A 20,360-nucleotide genomic window follows, 5' to 3' on the forward strand; every position below is an offset into this window, starting at 1 on the left:
AGAAAAGTGAATAGTGATGTGTAGATTCATATGATGATTAATCCACGCCTCCCAATGGTAATATGCTTGCCAGAAAGCTAAATAGATTATGCAGGGATACCACAACAGCAATCCTGACGACCTTGACCACAAGAGGGGATAACCTGTTGAACTCCCAGAAGATAAAACGTGTATGGTGTTCATAATTTAAAGAAAAGAAAAACGCCATAGCGTAAAAACCACAAACAAAATTTGAAGAAAATGTGATGCATTTACAAATGGTGCAAATGTTTCCACCGGTGAATAACACCACTTGTGAATCAGGCTCATGCAAATACTCTTTACCAAGTGCAGAAGAATAGTGGTCATCAATATGTTGCTGACAGGTAGGTTCATAATTAAACACCTCCACCAATCTCAACGCAGCTTACCAGATCACCAAGGTGATATACACTAAGGTTAGTAATATCCAAAAAGAGGCACCGATAGATGAATCAGACATATGTGGGTACTCCTTACCAGAATACAGATATAGTGCTCATATAGTCCAAAAACATTGATAGGAAAATAATGGCCACCACCGATCATAACGCCTCTTACCAGACCTCCATTGTAATGCACAAAAGGAAGCCCAGGTAATAATGAAATAGTTCACTGGCTCCACACAACTTCCTCAGAGCATCAATCCCCGATGGGTAACACCAGCATAAAACAGAGAGGGGAGCTCCATAGTGTAAATCCAAATGACTTTATCAAAATATATAAAGTAAAACACTCACATGCAGGAAAAACGGTATCGCATATAGAAAGCCGCCGGCCGTGCTCGTTCGCACTTCCTGGACACTAAAGGGATGACGTCAGCACGCCGTCTACTTACGTGATTCGTCACAGATGACGTTCTCAATGCTATACCGTTTTTTCAATGTACAGCCAGCAACCTGCACTGGGCCCGCCCTCCTGTCAGCATATGCCAAACCTAAAACACAGTACCAGCTCCTAAGTGCCCATCTTGTACTGTAACTCTTTCCCATGTGTTTACTTTCAGCTGTCAGCTAGGGAATCTTCTGACTTGAAGCTTAATAGAGCTGGCGATGAGTCATCTGTTGCTTTGACATGGTCACCTGCACAGCCAACAGTGTCCTTGTTAAGAAAGGGTTCAACATGCACCGAGAACAGAGTGACAGCAGGGTATTGACACTAGCCTCAGTGCACCCCTCAATCTGAGAGATAAGTGTACCTTTTTCTGACAAGTACATGCATATGTTGGCCACACTGCCATTTGTCTTTAGGACACGGAATTTTAAAGAGTGTGAAAGACCACTGTTAATGTTTTCATCCAGTCTCAGAAATTACACATGAAAACCATGAGGCCTTTTGCTCCTGCTGCTCTCATTCAACTCTGCTCTCAGTGCATCCTTTCAGAGCAGCATAGGGCAGTGCTGCTGCAGACAGGACATTACCAGATTGGTAGAAGAGTCTGAAATTTTTTCGGGGGGGGGGGGGGGAGAAGGGTCACAACTAGTGGGAAGTTTTCTTATGTAATGCAGGGAATGCATTAAGGTAGAAAACGTTTAGACTTCAGAACCAAATTAAGTTTGCAAGAGTCCAATTTTTCTGTAGGCAACAGTACCAACAGACAGTATCTAAATTCCTATGTCTCTCAATAGACTTCAAGAACAGGCTTTTGAGGGGAGGACAAAAAATGGAGTTCGACGGACTCAGTGCTCAATGAATCATAACTACTGGGTTATATTGCCTCCTTCAGGAGTAGGACTAGGCAGAACAAAAAAAACACCTGGCTACGCCCATGGGCCATCCTCCGCTTGGTATATAACCCCCTCTCTGCTCTAGGTAATCAGTTTAGTACAGTTTAGAATCAAGCAGTATTGAACTATCAGAACTCCATAGAGGGGTGGGTGCTGTGTCCGTCAAACTCAGAGAAATGGATTTTAGCCCATTTTCTTTCATTCATCTACAGAAACAGCGCTCCGTAAATCTTAACTAATGGGACGTCCAAAAGCATTGCCAAAAGGAAAATGAGGGATGGGGAAAATAACCCAAGGCAAAACATAAGAGCCCTTAACCAGGACACAGGAGCCTTAACCGGGTCACAGGAGCCCCATCTGAAAAATAAAAAAGTTTATAAGAAAAAACACCCCTTGAGAGGGAACAGCCCCTGTTAAACAGTAGCCTGCAAAACTTTGCGGCCAAAAGAAGCACCTGCGGATGCCAAAGTATCTACCTTATAGAATTTTGTGAAGGTATGCAGTGATGACCATATGGCCGCCTTGCAAACTTGCAATATTGATGCCTGAAGACGAAAGGCCCAGGAAGTACTCGGCGCCCAAGTAAAATGTGCCGTAACAAGGAAAGGTGGAACCTGACCTTTAATGGAATAGGCCTGAGTCACCGTCTGTCTGATCCATCTGGAGATGGTAGCCGAAGAAGCAGCCAGCCCTTTTCTTGGTCCGTCCGTAACCACAAAAAGCGAGTCTGACCTCCGAAAGGACTCAGTAGCTGCAAGATACACCCGAATCGCACAAACCACATCCAAGGTATGCAAAGCAAATTCCTTGGGATGAGCTGGCTTGGGACACAAAGAAAGCAACACATTGTCCTAATTCAAATGGAAGTCGGAGACAACTTTGGGCAGGAGTGATTGACAGGCACGAAGAACCACTTTATTCCCATGGACCACTAAATAAAAACTGCAACAGAATGTCGCCAATTCTGATACCCTGCGGACCGAGGTAATAGCCACCAAGAATGTCACCTTCTGGGATAACGTAGGGAAGGGAATCTCCTGAATATTCTCAAATAGAGGTTTCGGGAGAACCGAAAGTACTAAATTTAAATCCCATGGCAGCAAGAGAGACCGTACAGGTGGAGCCACATGTCGAACCCCCTGAATGAAGGTACGAACTAAAGAGTGCGTGGCTAGGGGTCTCTGAAAGAATATTGCCAGGGCAGACACCTGGCCCTCGATAGTACTCAAGGCCAACTTCTGATCAACGCCCTGTTAAAGAAAGGTTAAGATCAGAGCCACAAAAAAGGATAGAGGATGAGCGCCAATCGACTCACACCAAGAAATGTACGCTTTCTATGTACGATGGTATATTTTGCTGGAAGACTACTTCCTCACTTTCACCAAAGTAGGGATCCAAACAACAGACAAAATCACTGACCAGTGAATCAGCGCTCACTGTTCCAACAGGATAAGAGAAGGCAACACTCATGGAGAGGTCAAAGACTAAATGGTGAATGATATAAACAAACTTAACAAGAAGGCATTAAGAGGAAATGTTAAAAAGATGAGGCATAATATGTAAAACCTCATCCATGGATCATCAGTGTTCAATGTTTGTTGTTCATGGCAGCAACAGGTCCTTCTGATGGGAAAGTCACAAAGTCCAAAAAGGCTGGGATGTTATTTGGGACCGGCAGCTCCTAAAAAGGTAGGGAGTCCCTCCAGGCATGCAGTAAGAAAAGAAAAAAGGGCGCCAGGTCACAAGGATGTATAAAATAATAACTTTATTGTAGCAACTTACATGTGGATATTCCAGAATCAGCCTGTGTGATATCGGAGGGAGATCCCCGCAGTGAAGCCAGGTGGTGTGTACAGACTATGGAGCCTGGATGGTGGTCCTGTACTAGAAGAGCGGCACAATCCGGGCACTGGACTGTAGCTGTAGATGGACAGAGGCTTCTTGGATGAGCAGCCTCGCTAGTGTCTGTGACCGAAAACCGGAACCGGAAGGGACGTAATGGTGACCGGCCCAGCTGTTTTGGATCCCTGACGGACTCCATGGAGAAACCGACAGGTCACCATTACATCACTTTCGGTTCCGGGTTTCGGTCACTTCCGGTCACGGACACTAGCGAGGCTGCTCATCCAGGGAGCCTCTGTCCATCTACAGCTACAGTCCAGTGCCCGGATCGTGCCCCTATTCTAGTACAGGACCACCATCCAGGCTCCATAGTCTGTACACACCACCTGGCTTCACTGCAGGGATCTCCCTCCAATATCACACAGGCTGATTCTGGAATATCCACATGTAAGTTGCTACAATAAAGTTGTTGTCATTGTTTATATATCCTTGTGACCTGGCGCCCTTTATTCTTTTCTTACATTAGTAGGGATCCAGATAGACCTCTATCCCTCAGTATCTGGCTTTCAATGACTAAGCCATTAAAAACAGCAACTGTAAAGCAGGATGGTAGATCAGCCTTTGGGACAACTGGTCTTCTCTGAGAGGAAGCCCTAGGGACATTTTTGGCCACCAGACTGATTGGAAGATCCTCGCCCTTGATTCCTTGCAGGAATTGCAGAAGCAGCCCGAGCTGAGGATAATACTGATCTTACCGTGGCCCTTGGACGCCCGCAGAGGAACCCGTGATCTCGGCTCGAACCTCGGTATCCTCCTGTGGAGCTGAACCTGCATGTAGTACTGTGCAGAACGGTCTTAAAAGGTGGATACCACCAGACTCATAACCTGTATGAAATATAGGAGAGAGAGAACTATCTGTGTGACAACAGCCGGTGAATCACGCTCTGCGGTTCTTGAAGTTTGTCCAGAAGAAGAACCACCCTGGTCCGAATTAGAATTAGACCTAGGTAAATCAATTCCCTGGACAGGTATAGGGGGGACCTTAGGTAGTTCGGACATCACCTGAACCTTTGCAGGAATTAAATCTGCACAAGGAGACTCAGGACCTAAAAAACCTGAAAAGGACAAGCTTTGTCCTCCTTTCTGGGTACCACACACAGAACTCATTTTGTGGATCCACTTGACGCTCATGAAGGAGGTCTACGAGGCCAGAAACCAGCGAAGATGTCCCCCCCATCCCAATAATGGGTGAGGGCAGACCTTTATGCTGAAGGGGTCTTGTCTGCGGTCCGGAGAAGCTAGCTCTAAGCTTACTAGACCAAGGATGCTTGAAACCTCCCGGGGAAGATTTGAAAGATCTATTTCCCTTATTCTCCATCCCAGAAGCACAAAATAATTTTCTATGTGCTGAAAAGGAGAGCCCCCTATCTGCAACGAGGCTCCTTCCCTTTCCTAGAGTATGGCAGGAAGTTACTTTTCACCCCTGTGATACCCTTAATGATGTCACTCAGGGTAGCCCCAAACAGGTGATCGCCTTGAAAGGAGAGATCAATGAGAGCTTTCTTAGAGGATTGGTCTGCGGACCAATTCTTAAGCCACTGCACGCGCCATATCACCACGGCTGAAACAAAGTTCGGACAGCACAGGAGCTGTATTGAAACCAGCATCACAAATACTGCAGCCCATGAACCAACTGGTCTGCTAAATCAACATAAGCAGCGGGGACCTGCACTCCCCCCAGGCCCTGGCGCAAAAGCTTGGCCCATTCAGTTAGGGTCCGAGACACCAGGGCTGAGGCAAAGACTGGCCACAATGTCGAACCAGCCTTAGTAAAGATGCTGCGTGCCACAGTCTCTGCTTTCCCGTCAGCAGGGTCCTTAAAGGACGGGGATTCCTCTACTGGGATCATGGTAGCTTTTTTCAACCTGGAAACAGGAGGGTCCACCACTGGTGAACTAGTCCACTTATTTTGAAAGTGACTCCTCAAAAAGGGTAACGTACAGCAAAATGTATGGGGACCACAAAGGGTAATTTTGGTTGTTCCCATTCCTTACAGGAAAAGCTGTCAAAAGAAGGCACATAAGGAAACACCTTTGGAGTGTGAGGTGACTTATGCATACCAAACGACACAGCCACATCCATGGCTACATCAGCGGCATCCTCCATTTTTAAAGTCTCACGCACTGCAGTGATAAGTGCATCTACCTTAATTTGCTGCTGCGACCATGGAGGAATGATCCTAACTATCGGATGGATCTGGGGGTGTGATGTTAAGCCCCCCTGGACAGGCCACGTCCACGGCAGCACCAGGCTCAGAATCAGATGAGACAGACTGAGCAGGGAAAGGCGGGGGACACTTCCTCCTGGGCCTTTGCCCACATGCCACTTCCACCTGGGACACCAAGGACTGCAGGTCCACCATCAGTGCAACCATGGGAAGCTGGGGTCAGTGGGGGAGATGTGACCCTGATGCTCCATAAGATAAGAAAAACCTTGCAGTACAAAAACAATCTTTAGGCACCACTAAAGGATCCCCCCCCAAGGCTCAAGGTACCTATCGGCAGACTACCAGGGCAGGACCTTTACAGAGTGGGACCCCAGGGGCCTCCGCTGCATCCTCTGGGGCTGGAGTATGGTGAGGGGCCCAGGGCAGACAGGTGGGAAAGAGAGCGGGGGAAGCCCAGCTTACTGCAGGTTCCCTCCTCCCATCCTTAATTTTTAGGAATGGGAGGAGGGAACCTGCAGGCAGGCCTGACCGTCCCTGGAGGTTACCCGCGTTTACCCCAAAAAAACACCAAATGGGAAGAGGGGGGACTGTACTTACCCTTCCATGGTGCAGGTATTGCTTCAGACAGAATCCTCGCCACCGAAGTAGGGGAGCTGTCGGCCAAGGGACCACTGCAACTCAGACCCAAGCCTGTTCGTATGCTACCCTGTGAGACGTTTAACTCGCAGGCCAGCCTCTGTCCGTGAAGCTATGTCACGGTCGACCCAGCGCGTAGCTGCGGTCTGCACGTGCTCGCTGGCTGGCCTGGGGGGACCACTTGATCTAGATTATCCAGCCCGGAAAGATCTCACAAGAGAAAAAACAAAAAAGATGTAAGAAAGGAGAAAAAAATAATTGCTAGGGCCAGAGATCCCAGCCAGGAGCCACGTCCTTACTCCTGACTAGAACATGGAAGGTTGGGAGACAAGGATTTTGCTGGCAATGGATATATATTATATCCATTGCCAGCAAAATCCTTGTCTCCCAACCTTCCATGTTCTAATTAATATTTAAGGATTTGGCATCAGTAACACATAGTTTATATGCTCAGACTGCTGCTGTCTGAAGGCATATCCCCCTCAGTATTCTTAGTCCTGACTAGACAGATTAAAACTGATTACCTAGAGCAGAGAGGGCAACCTGAGGACGGCCCATGGGCATAGCCAGGTATTTTTTGTTCTGCCTAGTCCTACTCCTGGAGGAGACAATATAACCCAGTAGTTAGGATTTAAGGAGCGCTGTGTCCGTTGATTAACGAAAGAGAAATCTTATTACTCATTTGATGAAAAATGGACCCAACCTTCCAATCCACTCTCTAGCAAGCAGGTAGGTTTCCTTTCTGGAGTTTCACAAAAAAACTGAAGAACTAGAAGATGTTAAAGACAATTTCACAAACCAAAATGAAAAGAAATGGAAAGGACATTTATTTTAGGCTGTCTAACAAACCGGTTCAAATTCTATCCTACCCAAAGAAATATTACAACTTGTACTGGAATTGTCGAACAGCTGTAAAAATAACATTGTAAACTGGAATATATTCAAATACACAACATAAGCAAGCAAACCATTAAAGTCTTGAATACACTTATGGGTCGCATACTTCATTGCCTGGAGATAATATTAAGTGCTACAGTTATATACAGCAACATCTTCTTATCCATTGCTGTGTCAAAGGACCTCAGAAACCTGATCGACCTCTACTTCCACGGTTTCTAGTTGATCAGTCACTTCAAGTTTAGTCCCCTGTTGAGCCAGCACATAATTTACCACCTGCATGATGCTTTGGTCAGAAAGTGAGTTCACAGCAGAACCCTCCTGGGCTGTTGCCGCTTCCACCGAATCCTCTACATTCTCCGCTATTAATACAGTTTCAGTCTCTTCCCCTATTATCTCTGGCTGTGCCTCTACCAGTTCATTTGGCACAAAGCTGACTGCATGTTCCACTTGAGTTCCTTGGTGGTGGAATTGTAGACTGTCTTTCTCCAGCATAATTTTGCAGGGTATATAGTTGCGATGGTACTTGGTCATGTGTTTCCGTAGATTGCGGGCATCAATGTAGGCTTCATTGCAAACAGGACAAACATAGGGCCGTTCCCCTGTGTGTGTTCTTACATGGCGCTTTAAAGAACGGGCATCTGCCCATGCCACTCCACATGTTAGGCATTCAAAGGGCTTCACACCTAAAAAGGAAAAAAAAAAAAGACTCCTTTATACAAGCAAATAAAGTAGGATACATTAACATGTATTCTGTTTTATGCACTACAGATTTGTATCAATCATGCTTGCCTTTAATTTAAAAAATTGCATTTTTGTCTTGCCGTAAAAATCCTTTTCTCTGATGTTCATTGACAGGCACAGCTCTATATCTTCTTGACCCTTGGGTTTACGCTGCCCCCTAGAGGAGTAGGACATTAGGCGGAAACAAGTTTTACTACGCCTATAGGGCAGTCCCAGGGGGTATACTCACACTTCCTCAGACCAGCAGAATATTTAAATCAGACCAGCAGAAAATTTTAGCGAGTCCCAAAGTGTGAGTGTGGAGCAGAGAAGGGCCTAAGGTAGAGGGACGGGACTCTAGAGAGAGCCAGGGCAAGGCACAAATCGGGATAGGATGAGAGTCGATCATGTCAATTAGTTGCCCAATGCGGAAGATACGAAAGCTGAGCTATTTTAGCCTCTAGATAATAAGCCTGGAGGTTGGGAACTGAAAGCACCATCTATCCTGCAGGGGAATATTACACAGCGGTCAATCTGAGGGCGAGAAGATCACCAGATGAAAAGTAAAACTTTCCGCTGGTGGATTTAAAGAATATGAACAGGTATGGGGACTGCAAGAACTCGGAAAACATACAAGTATTTAGGAAGATAGGTCATGCAAACTGCATTATTCCTACTGAACTGGAACAGAGGACTCCAAGGAGGTAAGAGCGCAAAAAAATGCTTAAACAACACTGGATATTTGGCCTGGTAGAGCCCATCATATGAGGGGGGACAATTTAATACAAAGATATGGTAAAGATGTGGCATTTTGTTTAGCTTTATAGATAGTTTAATGCATACACTACATTATCTCACAAAAGGGAGTATACCCCTCACATTTTTGGAAATATTTTGTAAATATTTTATTATATCTTTTCTTTAGTGACAAAAAAAAAAAAAAATGACACTTTGCTACAATGTAAAGTAGTGAGTGTACAGCTTGTATAACAGTGTAAATTTGCTGTCCCCTCAAAATAACTCAACACAGCCATTCAGGTCTAAAACGCTGTCAACAAAAGTGAGTACAACCCCAAGTATAAATTTAAAAATTGGGCCCAAAGTGTCAATATTTTGTGTGTCCACCATTATTTTCCAGCACTGCCTTAACCCTCTTGGGCATGGATTTTACCAGAGCTTCACAGATTGCCACTGGAGTCCTCTTCCATTCCTCCATGACGACATCACAGAGCTGGTGGATGTTAAAGACCTTGAGCTCCTCCACCTTCTGTTTGAGGATGTCCCACAGATGCTCAATAGAGTTTAGGTCTGGAGACATGCTTGGTCAGTCCATCACCTTTACCCTCAGCTTCTTTAGCAAGGCAGTGGTCATCTTGGAGGTGTGTTTGGGGTCGTTATGTTGGAATACTGCCCTGCAGCCCAGTCTCTGAACAGAGGGCATCACGCTCTGCTTCAGTATGTCACAGTACATGTTGGCATTCATGGTTCCCTCAATGAACTGTAGCTCCCCAGTGTCAGCAGCACTCATGCCGCCCCAGACCATGACACTCCCACCACCATGACTGTAGGCAAGACACACTTGTCTTTGTACTCCTCATCTGATTGCCACCACACACACTTGACACCATCCAAACCAAATACGGTAAGTTTATCTTGGTCTCATCAGAACACAGGACATGGTTCCAGTAATCTATATCCTTAGTCTGCTTGTCTTCAGCAAACTGTTTGCAAGCTTTCTTGTGCATCATCTTTAGAAGAGGCTTCCTTTTGGGACGACAGCATTGTGGACCAATTTGATGCAGTGTGCAGCGTTTAGTCTGAGCACTGACAGGCTGACCCCCACCCCCCCCCCCCCCAATCTCTGCAGCAAAGCTGGCAGCACTCATACGTCTATTTCCCAAAGACAACCTCTGGATATGACCCTGAGCACATGCACTTAACTTCTTTGGTCGAACATGGCGGGGCCTGTTCTGAGTGGAACCTCTCCGGTTAAACCGCTGTATGGTCTTAGCAACCTTTTTCTAGCCTAGGCCATTTTTATGTAGAGCAACATGTCTTTTCAGATCCTCAGAGAGTTCTTTGCCATGAGGTGCCATGTTGAACTTCCAGTGACCAGTAAGAGAGTGAGAGCGATAACGCCAAATTTACCACACCTGCGCCCCATTTAAACCTGAGCCCTTGTAACACTAAAGAATTACATGACACTGGGGAGGCAAAATTACTAATTGGGCCCAACTTGGACATTTACACTTAGGGGTGTACTCACTTTTGTTGACAGCGGTTTAGACATTAATGGCTGTGTGTTGAGTTTTTTTGAGGGGATAGGAAATATACACTGTTATACCAAGATGTACACTCACTACTTTACATTGTAGCAAAGTGTCATTTCTTCAGTGTTGTCACATGAAAATATAGAATGATTATTTACAAAAATGTGGGGGGTGTAGTCACTTATGTGAGATACTGTGTAATTACACACACACACACACACACACACACACACACACACCTCCAAAAAATTAAAGAAACATTTTAATCAGAGTACAGCATCAAGTCAGTTAAACTCCTGGGATATTGATCTGGTCAGTTAAGTAGCAGAGGGGGTTGTTAATCAGTTTCAGCTGCTTTGGTGTTGAAATTACCAACAGGTGCACTAGATGGGCAACAATGAGACAATCCCCAAAACAGGAATGGTTTTACAGGTGGAGGCCAATGGCATTGGTTTTCCCTACTCATTTTTTCCTGACTGCTGTTCACTAGTTTTGCATTTGGCTAGGGTCAGTGTCACTACTGATAGCATGAGGCAATACCTTGACCCCATAGAGCAGGGGTCTCCAAATTGCGTCCTGAGGGCCAGATGTGGCCCTTTGCTAGCCTTTATCTGGCCCTTGGGGCACTATTCCTCCCACTGACACCAACAATGGGCCACTATTTCTTCCACCGATACCAATAATGGGATACTATTCCTCCTACTAATAGAGGCACCACTACTCCTCCTCCTGTTGACCACCAACCCTGAGGCCATATTTATTCTCACTGATGCCGGGCCTGGGACATTTTCTGCCCCCACTGGCCCCAATCTGGCCCTCCTGAAGTGTGAAGGTCAATAAACTGACCCTTTGTTTGAAAAATTTGGAGGCCCCTGCCTTAGAGGTTGCACAGGCAATCCAATTCCTCCAGCATGGCACAATACATGCCAATACCAGAAGGTTTGCTGTGTCTACCAGCACAATCTCAAGAGCAAGGAGGGGATTCCATTAGACAGGCAGTTACTCTAGGAGAGCTGGACAGAGCTGCAGAAGGTCCTTAACCCATCAGTAGGACTTCATGAGGGTGGCCTGAGGGCAGGACATCCTCTAGTGGGCCCTGTGCTCACTGCCTGGCACTGTGGAGCTCGATTGGCATTTGCCATTGAACTTGAACACCAGAATTGGCGGGTCCGCCACTGGCACCCTGTGATTTTCACAGATGAGAGCAGGTTCACCCTGAGCCCACATGACAGACGTGAAAGGGCCTGGAGAAGCCATGGAGCCAATGTTAAGCTCCCTGTAACATTGTTCAGCACGACCGGTCTGAAGGTAGGTCAGTGATGGTCTTGGAAGGCATATCCATGAAGGGACGCACAGACCTCTACAGGCTAGACAATGGCACCCTGACTGCTGTTCGGTATCGGGATGAAATCCTTGGACCCGTTGTCAGACCCTAAGCTGGTGCAGTGGGCCCTGGGTTCCTCCTGGTGCACGGCAATGGCCAGCCTCATGTGGTGAAGAGTATGCAGCCAGTTCCTGGATGATGACAGAATTGATACCATTGAATGGCCTCCACGCTCCCCTGATCTAAATCCAATAGAACACCTCTGGGACATTGTGTTTTGGTCAATCTTAATCCGCCAGGTTACACCTCAGTCTGTACAGGAGCTCAGTGATGCCCTGCTCCAGATCTGGGAGAAAATACCCCAGGACACCATCCGTCATCTCATTAGGAGCATGCTTTGACATTAGAGCTGCACGATTATGGATAAAATGAGAATCCTGATTTTCTTGCTTAGAATAAAGATCACGATTCTTGCCGTAACATCATCTTTCACATTATACAAAAAAAATTGGGCGAACTTTACTGTTTATTTATTTTTTTTAATTCCTTAAAATTTATTTTATATATAATGTTTGGGGGTTCCAAGTAATTTTCTAGCAAAAAATACTAATTTTAACTTGTAAGCAACAAGTGTTAGGGAAAGGCTAAAGCCCTGTACACACGCAACGATTATCGGCCGACCGATCGTCCGACTTTTGGCCAAGTTGTGTTTTGTTGTTTGGAATGTGCCTAGACTGCACACAAATTTTCTCGGCCAACAAAATTCTACTTCAGAAGTGATGTCACGTGTTGGTTTGTTTTCTTTGTGTTTTTTCTTCACTGAGCATGCCCAGTCTTGCTCATCAGATTTTTCCCTGTCGAAATCTGTACTGACTGCACGAAAATCGGCCGTTGTGTTGGCGGCCAACAAAAATTTTACAGTCTGCACACCAGATTTTTTTCGGCCGCAAAGTCGGAGTTGGTTGTCAGAAGCATCATACTAACAAGCCGAAAATTGGCAGATCGGACTTTGGCCGAAAATTCCCCGACAATTTTCGACGCGTGTGTGCAGGCTTTAGTCTTTAAGAGGTTAAACTGACCTCACTTAGTGCCAGTTCACACTATGGCGCTGTCAAACATCGCATGCAATTCCCACCGCTATGCAAATCACATGCAATGTCTGTGCGATACGAATTCAGCCATACAAATTGTATGGCTGAATTTGTATCGCATTCGGCCCAAAGTCATGCAGGACCCTTCTTTTGGTCCGCACCAGAATCGGATCGCATGGGTGTTCACACCTATGCGATCTGATTCCTGTTCGAGTTGACAGTTCGCACTGCGATATACAAACTAATCTGGGGGTGTCATTAACTTTGTATTGACACTCCGAGCAGTTTGCATATAACAGTGTGAACTGCCTGCGAGTCAGATGCGATGCGGGAACCTGCAGTGGATTCGCAGGGTTCCCACATGGCACCAGTGTAAACGGGCACTGACAGACGGAAGTTCATTCCTTTGATCTAAAAATACGAAATTATATATTGTAAAGCATTGTGTTTATAGTTATCTCACAGTCTTAGCAATTGTAATTAACATTTGCCATAGGCTTTTTTTTTACAGCTGTGAGTGAGCAGAGAACAGCTCTGCTCTGTATAAATCGAGGAAATGCCGTTTTAGGTTTCGGGAGGGGGGGGGGGAGGTGCATCTCTACTCGACATTGTCTTGACATTGTCTTGAGCTGATCAAGTACTAGGAAGATTGAGAAAAACAAAGTAGATTATCATGAACAGGAGGAAGGAATGTTAAACTGATCCACACTAGAGCAAGAAAGAAAGCAGAGAGTAGGTCATGGAGAAAAATTAAAAGTCAGCAGCTACACATTCTGTAGCTGCTGACTTTTAATATTAGGACGCTTACCTGTCCTGGAGTCCAGAGATGTCGGCACTGCAGCCAATGTTTCCATCGGCTGTCGGGTGCTGCCGCCACCATTGCCGGTAAGGGAACCCAGGAGTGAAGCCTTGCGGCTTCACAGGCAGGTCCCTACTGCGCATGCGCAAATCGTGCTGCAAATTCCTACTAGCTCGGCGGCGGAGGAGGCTGTCAAGCTTCCGAGGGATAGCGCCGTATCCCGGAAGAGGAGGAGGGTACCTGTCAAAAACAGATACCCGTTCCCCCCCTCCCCCCTGAAAAGGTGCCAAATGTAGCACCGGAAGGGGGGGAACAAAAGAGCGGAAGTTCCACTTTTGGGTGGAACTCCGCTTTAAGAACTTAAGATCTTAAGAACAGCAAATCATTTCCAGAATGATTGCCAGGTATAGTGCAACGCAAGAGAGTAACGCAACATCCTACAGGTCAAGATAAGATACCCAGCAAAAAACCTCTACAAAGAAAACAGTTTTTTTTTTCTCTCATTTAAAGACTTTTAGGTGCAGAATTGTATTCTTACCTTCATGGTTGTTAACGTGTCTTCTGAACTCTCTAAGCTGTGAAAAAGCTTTACCGCAGTGGTTACAAACACGTTCAATGTTTCTCTTTATTCTTCCTTTCTTGCCATGAGTAGCCTTATTCACATGCCTTCTGTATAATGATTTCTCAAAGAATTCCTTGCCACAAATATTACACCTAAAATCATTAAAATGGATTTTAAGAAAACCTGATTTACACCTCAGACCGGCTCATGCTAAATATTGAGTAATTTCCTTATAGTGCATGATATACAGCAGGGATGTGCAAACTGTGGCCCTCCAGCTGTTGCAAAACTACGAGTCCCATCATGCCTCTGCCTCTTGGTGTCATGCTTGTGGCTGGCAGTGTCTTGCTATGCCTAATGGGACTTGTAGTTCTGCCACAGCTGGAGGGCCACAGTTTGCATATCCCTGACATACAGTATATGATTCAGTCTGTCACTAGCATTACTACAGCAGTCTTTATTTTGAGTCCACCCACTAACATAGTGGCCACAATGTAATAAGTCTAATGTTTTTTTAACTTTTTTTGACAGACCAAGCTGTCCATCAAAACTTACCCCCCCCCCCCATTTTTAATAGAGTAAGGGAGGGTTATAACCCCCATCAGTTTTTTTTTTTTACCTACTTTGTCCCAGTGAAGAGATTTCCCTTCAGTTCCTGTCCCGTAGCCAAAACAGGAAGTGGGAGGAAATTCCTCCAAAGTGAGAGAATCCTGATGTGTTACCAGAACTAGTGCCCCCCCCATTGGAAGATTTCTCTATTTATTTTTTAGTGTTCTGATGTCAACCCAAAACGTAGGATTTCCTTTTACTTTTGATGATAATGTTAAGCATGGCAAATAGAGAGGGTAACGGACCGCAATAAAGACTGACGGGTGTTCTAAACCCTCCCCAAAAAAAAAAAAAAAAAGGTTTTGCTTTTAGTTACACTTTAAAAGATTCAGACAAAATGATTTAAAGTTTTTGTGGGAAAAAATAATAAAATGCACATATTTCTGCAATAAACAAAATTTGCATTTATTATTTTTTTTCTGCATGAGCCTGGAAAGCATTGTACCTGTAACCAGTAGACTGCAGACTCTCAGTATAGCTGTCTACCTGTACCAGGAAGATCAATGAACTTCAAGATCTTCCTTCTTCAGCCCTGTTACCACCGAGGAAGTTGCCAAACTCTTCCATGGCCCACCTCACAACCTGTCCTAAACTCTCTAACCCACATCTTCAACCTCTCCCTCTGCTCAAACATGCACTGGACTATGCCTATATTTAAAAAAACATCACTGGACCCCACCTGTTTGATTTACTTTAGACCCATCTCCCTGCTCCTGTTTGCCACCAAGCTTCTTGAAGGCTTTGTTCACAACCATATGAGCTCCTATCTCACAGACAACCTTCTCGATCCCCTACAGCAGTGATGGTGAACCTTGGCTCCCCAGATGTTTTGGAACTACATTTCCCATGATGCTCAACTACACTGCAGAGTGCATGAGCATCATGAGAAATGTAGTTCCAAAACATCTGGGGTGCCAAGGTTCGCCATCACTGCCCTACAGTCTGGGATCCGCCCACAACATTCCACTGAAACGGCCCTACTAAAACTCACCGACGACCTAACTGGTAAAACCAATGGCCAGTACTCCATACTCCTACTCTCAGACCTTTCTGCTGCCTTTGACACAGCTGAGCACCCACTCCTTCTCAACAAACTCCCCTCCCTTGGCCTCTGCGATTCTCTTTCCTGGTTCTCCTCCTACCTATCTCAGCGCACTTTCAGTTTCACCTACAACACAATCTCCTCCACTCCTCTTCCTCTTTCTGTTTGGGTACGCAAAGGCTCCATATTTGGGTCCCTCCTATTCTCACTTTATACCTCATCCCTGGGCCAGTTGATAAGCTCCCATGGCTTCCAATACCACCTCTATGCTGACGACACACAGATCTCTCTCTCCACTCCTCAACCCACCCCCTCAATCTCCTCACGTATCACAAACTTACTGGGCAACATATAAGTATGGACATCACACCACTTCCTCAAACTCAATCTTTCTAAAACTGAGCTTCTAATATTTCCTCACCCCCGATCCCCCTCCCCATGACTTTACCAGTGAGGTTAACGGCACAACCACTGGTCCCTCCAAACACGCCAAGGTACTGGGTGTAAACCTAGGCTCTGACCTCTCCTACAGCCCAATATCCAATCACTGGCTACATCTTGCCGCCTTAACCTGCCCAACATTTCCAAAATTCGCATCTTCCTGACTAACGACACCACAAAAAAAACATTCACTCCTTGGGTATTACCCGCCTTGACTACTGCAAAGTCTTCCTCACTGGCCTACCTTTACAAAGACTATTTCCCCCTCCCCCCTTCAGTCTATTATGAATGCTGCTGCTGCTAAGCAAATACACCTTACTAGCCGATCCCTGACTACTGCTCCTCTCTTCATTGGCTTCCCCTACCCTACCATAAAAAATTCAAAATACTAAATCACAGCATTCAAACTCATCCATAACACTGCCTCCATCTGCATCATCGACCTCATTTTGAGTTATCACTGAAATCGTCCACTTCCCTCCTCCCAAGGCATCTTGCTCTTCAGCCCCCTCGTCACTCCCTCCTTTACCTGCCTTCAGGAATTCTTCAAATCATCCCCCGCAGCTATTATCTTTGGTGCCACCTCCCATTCTCTTTAGATTTTAAGCTCCATGAGCAGGGCCCTCCTATTTCTTCTGTATAGAACTTTATTGCAATTGTACTGTCCCCCCTTTACATTGTGCATAACCTTTTGGTGCAATTAACATCCTGTATAATAATAACAACAGGACTGCTCACCAGCGTCCTCGGAGGTCATTGAGAACTACAAGCTGTCTGCCTCAATGACAAACAAGGCTTGTAGTTTATTCATTCACAAAGATCTGTGAATGATGTGGCTGTTAGGGCGGAGCCCCAAACGGATATGCGGTTTTTAAATTGTGACAATGAGTGTGGGGAGAAGAACCCCAACCCCCTGCTACAGGGGGAGGGTTGTGGAAATTCTGGAGCAGGATACATATATGGGTGTAGCGTGTAACATGCTCCAAAAAGGTGAACTTATCCTTTAACATTGAACTGGGGTGCTTACAATAGTCATCTTTTATTCATGTAAAATCTTTACCCCCAAAAAGGAAAAAAAATGGCTGCTGTAACTGCTTAATAAGTTGAACTTTAAATAAATTATTCACCTATGTAAAGTCCATTTAAATCTGCTTGTTAATCTAACACCACCCTCTCCACTGATTGACAATGCCGCTGTCCAAGGGTGGCTACATTGCTCCTCCATAGATACAGTAGAGAAGAATGTAAAATATGAAATAAAGTCTTGAAAAAAAATAAAATATCAGTCAAGAAGAAATAATAGCGTCCACCAAAATATCAGTTGTTGTTAGACCCCTAAAGCCTAAGTTTAGTCAAAAAACTAAAAAAAAAAAAAAAAAAAAAAGGAAGAAGAAGAAAAAGTAGTACAAAGGGCAAAGGGACAGTACATACAGTCAATGCAAACATGTCCCTTGTGCTGCTGGCTGTGGTTGTAGATAAAATCCTGAAGTCCTCTGATCCCCCTACTACCCCTCCAAAGCTATAATCTTCCGAGGATCTGTCTCAGGCACTCCTCCATTCATAGGAGTGGTACTATAGCATCTATTAATGCAACACAATGTATGAATGGAGGACATGTGGACTAATGAAAGGTCCGCTTCCTCCATTTGTAGATTGCTTTTCATTCACATAAGCTACAAGTACAGCTTCTTCGAATTTAGGAGGAAGGTGCAAAGCGCGGGCATAGTCGGCACCCTTGAGAAGAGTCTGACAGGCCTTCAGTAGGTATTAACCCCCGCAGCACCAACATATTATTTTCAGGGGTGGGGTGAGGGAAATCAGAGGACTTCAGATTTCAACCAAAACTGCAGCCAGCAGCACAAGGGACACTTCACACTGATTGTTTAAACTGTTCCTTGTGCTTATTTTTTTAAAAACATTTTGGCCTAAACTTAGGCTTCAAAATACCATTTATATACATTGTACAGGTAACAAGCAACACAGCTAATAATTATTTCAATCACTACCATCCAGTAATTTATAAGACAATGAAGGAACAATACAGATGTATATCAAATTGTAAAAAAGGTCCTCACCTGTAGGGCTCTGTAACTGAATGAGATTTTACATGGGAATACCAATCTTTCTTCCAGCTGTAGCACTTTCCACAAATCTCGCACTCAAATGGCTTCACACCAAGGTGTTTATTCATGTGCTGCTGAAGATCCCGAGCTTCAGAAAAGCGTCTCTCACACCTGTATACAATAGTTCACAATAACGCAAGTCAGAAACACAATACAGAAATACAGCATTTTTTACACATATCATCCTCTCTGCTGGAAACTAAAAACAGACTGTGTGCTCCTTCATAATAAATGCAATTTAACCACTTTAATACCAGGCACTTTTACTCCCTTCCTTCCCAGGCCAATTTTCAGCGCTGTAACACTTTAAATGACAATTGCGCAGTCATGCAACACTGTACCTAGATTCAATTGTTATTTTGTTCACATAAATAAAGCTTTCTTTTCGTGGTATTTAATCACCGCCGTTTGTTTTTTTTGTTTTTTTATTACTTGCAAAAAAAAAAAAAAAAAAATGAAACTTTTGAAACAAAAAAAACACGTTTTTCTTTGTCTCGGTTATAAAGATTTTCAAATAAGTAATCTTTGTTCATGAATTTAGGCCAAAATGTATTCTGCTACATTTGTTTGGTGAAAATAACCCAAATCAGTGTATATTATTTAGTCTATAGGAAAAAGCTATAGTGTACACAAACTATGGGATTTATCTGAAAAATGATCAATCCTGATGTACTGATGGCCTATCTTATTTCTTCAGGCCCAAAAATGTCAAGACCGTACAGATATCCCCCAAATGACCCCTTTTTGGAAAGCAGGCAGGCCAAGCTAATATTTAGTAAGAGGCATGGCGAGTTTTTTGAAAATGAAGTTTAAAAAATATTTTTTTTTGTACACATACTGCCACCAGTGTAGTACAGCATCATCACATAATGGGTGTGGCGGTGATAAGGGACACTGACCAGTGACAGTATGTAAAAATATTTAAAAAATTAACAGAAAAAAAAAAAAAATGTTTGTTTTTTTATATATTTTTTTCCTTTTTACAATTTGTTTAAAAAAAAAAAAAAAAACACACTTTGACCAGAGCAATATAATGTTACCAGAGTAACATTGTACTACTCTTGGGAAATTATTAGTATTTTATTAAACACATTATGTTTGCATATAGCAAAGAATTTTATTGCTACAGTATATGCAAGCATTTTACTGAATGAAAATCAAATAATTTAGTTTTGTTGTGATTAGCTGTGATTGGCCCAGTCTGTACCATGTGATCACACTGACCAATCACAGCTAGCAGCACAATTGTATACAATAGATAACTTGAAAGAAAGTCACCAATTGGGTACAACTGTCACGTGACCTATTGTGATTGGTCACGGAGGTCACATGGTACTGGCAGCGAATCAGTACAGTGATCAGTCATCGGCTGTGTCAGGTGTATTACGCCGCTGTTCGGCACATGATCTGGGAGGACATCATGTGACGTTCACCCAGATCGACGAGAGGTTCCCCGCCGATGTCATCTTTCCATAGGCAAGTTAGGAAACCGGTTAAAGCTAGACTCCATCTTTGCCTTCACTTTAGTTTCTCTGGGCCATGCTGGCCCAAATGAACCATACTCCCTACGAGCGCTGCGGGAGCTGTCAGGGCTGTATAAACTATATGTAATGTTAGTTACATGCAGTATATAGTGATGTGTTCCTGCAGCAGGACAAGGACTTCCCATCTGCTGTCAGAGCAAAATCAAGTCCAGCTGAGAGCTTCTCAGCCATTCACAGGAAGCCTTGTATTTATATCAATTAATTCAAGACTTCCTCAGATTGGCAGGGGAAGAGAGGCGGGCAGATTAAATCACGATCTCCACCTCAGCCAATCAGAGGAAGCCTTGTGTTCGGTAATAAAAATACAAGGCTTCCTGTAAATGGCTAAGAAGCTATCAGCCTGACTTGATTTTGTTTTGATAACAGATGGGAAGTCCCTGCTGGACTTCCCGTCTGCTATCAAAATGCTGGAATATTGCGCTATACACTGTATAAAGAATTTAGCTGATGCTACATACAGTTTATACAGCACCTGCAGCAGTTAG

At 44.5% G+C, this 20,360-nt stretch overlaps 1 protein-coding gene across 1 annotated transcript in view; it reads right to left on the reverse strand.

Annotated features, from left to right (window-relative positions):
• Positions 1-7,260: 7,260 nt before the first annotated feature.
• Positions 7,261-20,360, reverse strand: part of ZBTB11 (zinc finger and BTB domain containing 11) — a 42,932-nt gene continuing 29,832 nt past the window's right edge. Inside the window, exons 9-11 of the mRNA XM_082244960.1 lie at positions 18,284-18,442; positions 14,093-14,268; positions 7,261-8,033 (exon numbers count right to left, since the gene is read on the reverse strand). Of these exons, the coding sequence (XP_082101086.1) occupies positions 7,522-8,033; positions 14,093-14,268; positions 18,284-18,442 (847 nt within the window). The 3' untranslated portion in view covers positions 7,261-7,521. The remainder of the gene's footprint in view (positions 8,034-14,092; positions 14,269-18,283; positions 18,443-20,360) is intronic.

Source organism: Pelophylax lessonae, assembly GCF_965119305.1.
Source record: "Pelophylax lessonae genome assembly, chromosome: 2".
NCBI lineage: Eukaryota > Metazoa > Chordata > Amphibia > Anura > Ranidae > Pelophylax > Pelophylax lessonae.